We start from the raw sequence: 3,928 nt of genomic DNA, 5'->3' as shown, positions 1-3,928 counted from the left end.
ATGTGGTTTTTATGCATATCTTTTCTAAATTTATATGAAGCTTCTGCAACAACTTAAAAGTTGGGATGAATGTCAATAAATGCAAAAGAACTGATGAACCAAAACCACATTGCTCAGCCTGACTCTTGTTAAGCTGAAAAGAACAGAAAGATGTTCATTTCTTTCTTTTTTGGTCTTTTATGGTTTATTTACATCTTTATTGATATAAGCTGATACATTTGTGTCTTTTAATATTCAACATGCAAATACAAGTTTTTAACTAACATTAAATGTGGTCCTTCTTTAAGTCCAGAGCAATCGAACAAACAAAAAAAGATTTAAGCCCTGGAAGTTCAGATCTAATCTAATGACACCTGGTTAACAGTAACCATCCTGTTGGCCTCTACTTAGAACAGATGAAATTAAACTTCTCACTGTCTCTTTTTTTCCTCCACTTATGTTTTCCTCCCGTCTCCATGGCTCCAGACATGTCACAGTCGTCCATCGGTTCATTTGAGGCCCAGTTCGGATAGCTGACCACATCATCACTGACCCAGAACCACAAATCCAGAGTGCAGGCGTAGCTCAGTCCCATCCAGACATAATCAGTCGAGGCAAACTGGGCTTTCTGCTGGACAGATATCTGATCCTCCATGTTGGTGATGGTGACCAGGTCATGGTGGTGATCTCTGCAGTAGGTCAAGGCGTCCTCCCAGGTTTTATTTTCTTTGATCAGGATCAATTCATCTGTCAGACATTCACAGCACATATGAAATAACTCACACCTTATGTCTTAGGATGTTATTTATAAACAAGAACAATGAAATATAGCATGGAAAAACTAAAATATATCTGTGATTTGACAGAACATTTTGAAATTTCAAGTGTTTTGTACATTCATGATTTGCGATTTTTTTCAGAACACAAATTTAAAAATGCAAATGGGTAGATGAATAAATTCAACTGTTCTTTTTGCCACACAGTATTAATTTTGTTATTGTGGGAATTTTTACTAGAAAAACTCACCATCATAACAGATGAAAGGTTTTCTTTGATCACAGTTCTCATTCTTCCATCTGCCTCCATCATCAAACTTAATCATGGCACATTGACCATCATACCTTGCCTGATAGTCGAACCCTTTATTCCAGTGTCTGAAAGAGAAACTGCTTCCATCTGACCACCTCCAGGTGTCTCTGAACAGACCAGTTAAAATGTATGTATAACTTCCCACATGGCTGATTTCATTCTTCACTTCTTCATCCTCTATCTGCTTCGTTCCACTGATCAGGTCTGTGTGTTTCTCTCTACAGTAACTCTGAGCTTCTGTCCAGGTTTTATTTTCTTGAATCAAGTGGAATTTCTTGGATGAATTACTGTCTGTGTGATAAACAAAATATGAGCATCAGCTGAAATAAGTATTTTCTTCCCAGAATACAATCTTAAGTCAAATATTGCAGCAAAAATTCCATGTCCAAGTTATAGCTAAGTATTTTCTAATAATATATTGATTATTTTTAGTCTTTTACTTTACTTCTGATAAAAATAAAAATTTACATCCAAAATGCAGGATTGAAATTGAACCCTTAAAACTCAAATGTTCTCACCATCATAGCAGAGAAAATATCGAGGATTATTACAGGACAGGTCTCCCCACTTCAGGTTCTTCCATATGATTCCACAGTTCTGCCATCCAGTTTTATCATTTGGCTCGTTTGTGTTCCAGTTTGTCTCACTTTCATTGAACTTCACTTCAGATTGAGACCAGTGCCACTTTCTGTCACCATCTGTTTGATAATACAGACCAATCCAGGCTTCACTCTGATCTCCAGCTGACATGTTGATGAGTCTCTTCATGTCCTTCATGTTAGTCACTGTGACCAGGTCGGTGTGTTTCTCTCTGCAGTACTGCTGAGCTTCAGTCCAGGTCTTTTCCTCATTAATGTAGTGAAACTGATAGAGCTGAGAAACCACTGGACAGCATTGATCTAAAACAGAAAGAAAATAGTCAGTGGATTTAGTCACAAGACACTTTTAAAGTGCTGTAAGGCAACTACATCAAAGACTTTATTGGGATTGTATAAAGATGCCAACAACTAGAGTAAGTGGTGGAGACACTTACCCATCCACATCAGCAGAAGCAGAGTCCACTGCATTTTTGCCAGTGTTTTATTTTGACTGATTTGTTTCTGTTGAAAAAATAAAACATACATGTAAAATTCCCCCCAAAAACCTCCAAAATCTATCAATAAAAAATCTTTTTGTAGCTAAATGTAAACATAAATAAAATAAAAAGACTGTACTTCATGAAATCGTCTTAGAAGGTTCATGAGAATTAATCTTTTTTTTTTTTCTTTTTGTACATTTACTGATTATTTTATAGGTCTAGGGAAACAGAGGTCAGTTGTTTTCCACAAAAATCTGAAAAATAACCACAAACGTTATGAATTCACCATTGCATTGTTTTAACATACTTCTGTTAGCATAAAGAGCTTGGACAACTCAATGTCGCAAATATTACTTGTATCAACAATTGAATAAAGGAGAAGCCATTAATGTGGATCCTAATCACAAACAGACACACATCAGATAATAGATTTAAAAACTTACATTCAGTTAGTTTGTCTTGTGTTGAAGTAAATAAAGATGTTGGTGTTCTGTTGCAGACAGATCTGTTTGACGGCTCTGTTCTGCCTGACAGATAACTGACAGGGTGGGGAGAAAATTTGAATATTCAAATGTGCAAAAATAAACATCAGATGTCTAAGTTAACTAGATGTAGCTTCAAAATGTGTCAATATTGATAGATTTAAGAATAAGTCTCTTTGTTTAACATCTATTTTCAGTCAATCATTGTCATTTTGTTCCCAAAAATCAACGTGGTTACGGTGAACTAAAGTCCAGTTAAATATTCTCTCTGAAGAAAAAAATGTTTTTCTTTATGAAATGAGTTTCTAGTTCACTATGCAGAGTTCCTTCTGTACTTGAACAATAAAGCTGACATCTATAGTCAGTATTATATTTAAATGCATATTAAAACCTGTGACAGATTTTTTGACTATATTGAAATTAGTGTAATTTTCAGAACTGCAATGGAAACACTGTTTTCACATCACATGAGTCACTTGATAAGCAAGCATATTTTTATATATAAATATATGACTAAATGTCTCTGATCATCTAATGTTTTGTGATGTGATGTCTTTCACTGGTCTTCATCTCCATTTGCATATGATAATAATAAAAACTGATGTTTCCGCCTGGAAACTTTTCAGAGAGTAGCTGTCAAAAAACATCCCCCCCCCCCCCACACACACACACACACATTTGAAACGTGTATTTTTACCTTTCAAGCTCACAAAGTGAGGTATAGTGATTAATCAATGAATCAATTGATTTTTTTTCAATTGTAACCATTACTTTCACTTATCTTTTCTAATGTTTTGTGATGTCATGTCTCCTTCTGCTCTTCATGTCTCTGCAGCCATTTGCATGTTATAATAATAAAAACTGTGAGCTTGTTTCCTCATTAAGCTAAACTCAGAACAACTGACTGTTGTTTCTTCCTCCTGGAAACTTTTCAGAGTAGCCATAAAAGTCATAAAAATCAACACAAAGCAGAGCCTGTGAGTCTCCATTTACAACCTGGATTCATTTCCCTGAAGATGTTTCCTTCATAGTTGCTCATAGTGACACAAACATCCTGCTCTAACTAAAGGAAAACTCTGCTGTCAATAATCTTAATCACTGAGGAGAGAAATAAATGTCTTCAGGAAGCAAAGGATGCTGGGTGACTCGAAATGATCATAAGATTGACAGAAAGTAAACACAAGTTCTGTTTTTATATGTTTACTGAACTGAACTGAACTGAACTGTTTAGTTCCTGCAAAACAGGAACTAAATTAGGAAGGCCAGGCCTAGGGTGACATCATCTGACACACCTTGTCAC

The 3,928-nt window shown here is 35.5% G+C and overlaps 1 protein-coding gene across 1 annotated transcript; it reads right to left on the bottom strand.

Moving 5' to 3' along the window:
• Positions 1–306: 306 nt before the first annotated feature.
• LOC106934892 (secretory phospholipase A2 receptor-like) lies at positions 307–2,135 on the bottom strand. The gene is made up of 4 exons (XM_015015054.1): positions 2,102–2,135; positions 1,785–1,967; positions 1,006–1,359; positions 307–726 (listed from the first exon to the last, which is right to left on the bottom strand). Exons 1-4 carry the CDS (start codon positions 2,133–2,135, stop codon positions 383–385), a joined length of 915 nt encoding a protein of 304 aa, XP_014870540.1. The 3' UTR covers positions 307–382.
• Between the last annotated feature and the right edge of the window lie 1,793 nt (positions 2,136–3,928).

This window comes from Poecilia latipinna, unplaced genomic scaffold (assembly GCF_001443285.1).
Source record: "Poecilia latipinna isolate Pla-1442-1.1 unplaced genomic scaffold, P_latipinna-1.0 Scaffold1879, whole genome shotgun sequence".
Taxonomy (NCBI): Eukaryota; Metazoa; Chordata; class Actinopteri; order Cyprinodontiformes; family Poeciliidae; genus Poecilia; species Poecilia latipinna.
Note: the sequence above shows the minus strand (reverse complement) of the source record. Positions and strands in the feature narration are given on the sequence as shown.

Bases quoted from the DNA above. Each gene is read 5' to 3' on its own strand.
- LOC106934892 (XM_015015054.1), bottom strand. From the start codon at position 2,135: ATGCAGTGGACTCTGCTTCTGCTGATGTGGATGG. The intron at 1,968-2,101 runs GTAAGTGTCTCC...TTTCTGTTTTAG, and splicing joins GCTTCTGCTGATGTGGATGG to ATCAATGCTGTCCAGTGGTT. The intron at 727-1,005 runs GTGAGTTTTTCT...AATGTCTGACAG, and splicing joins ACCTTTCATCTGTTATGATG to ATGAATTGATCCTGATCAAA.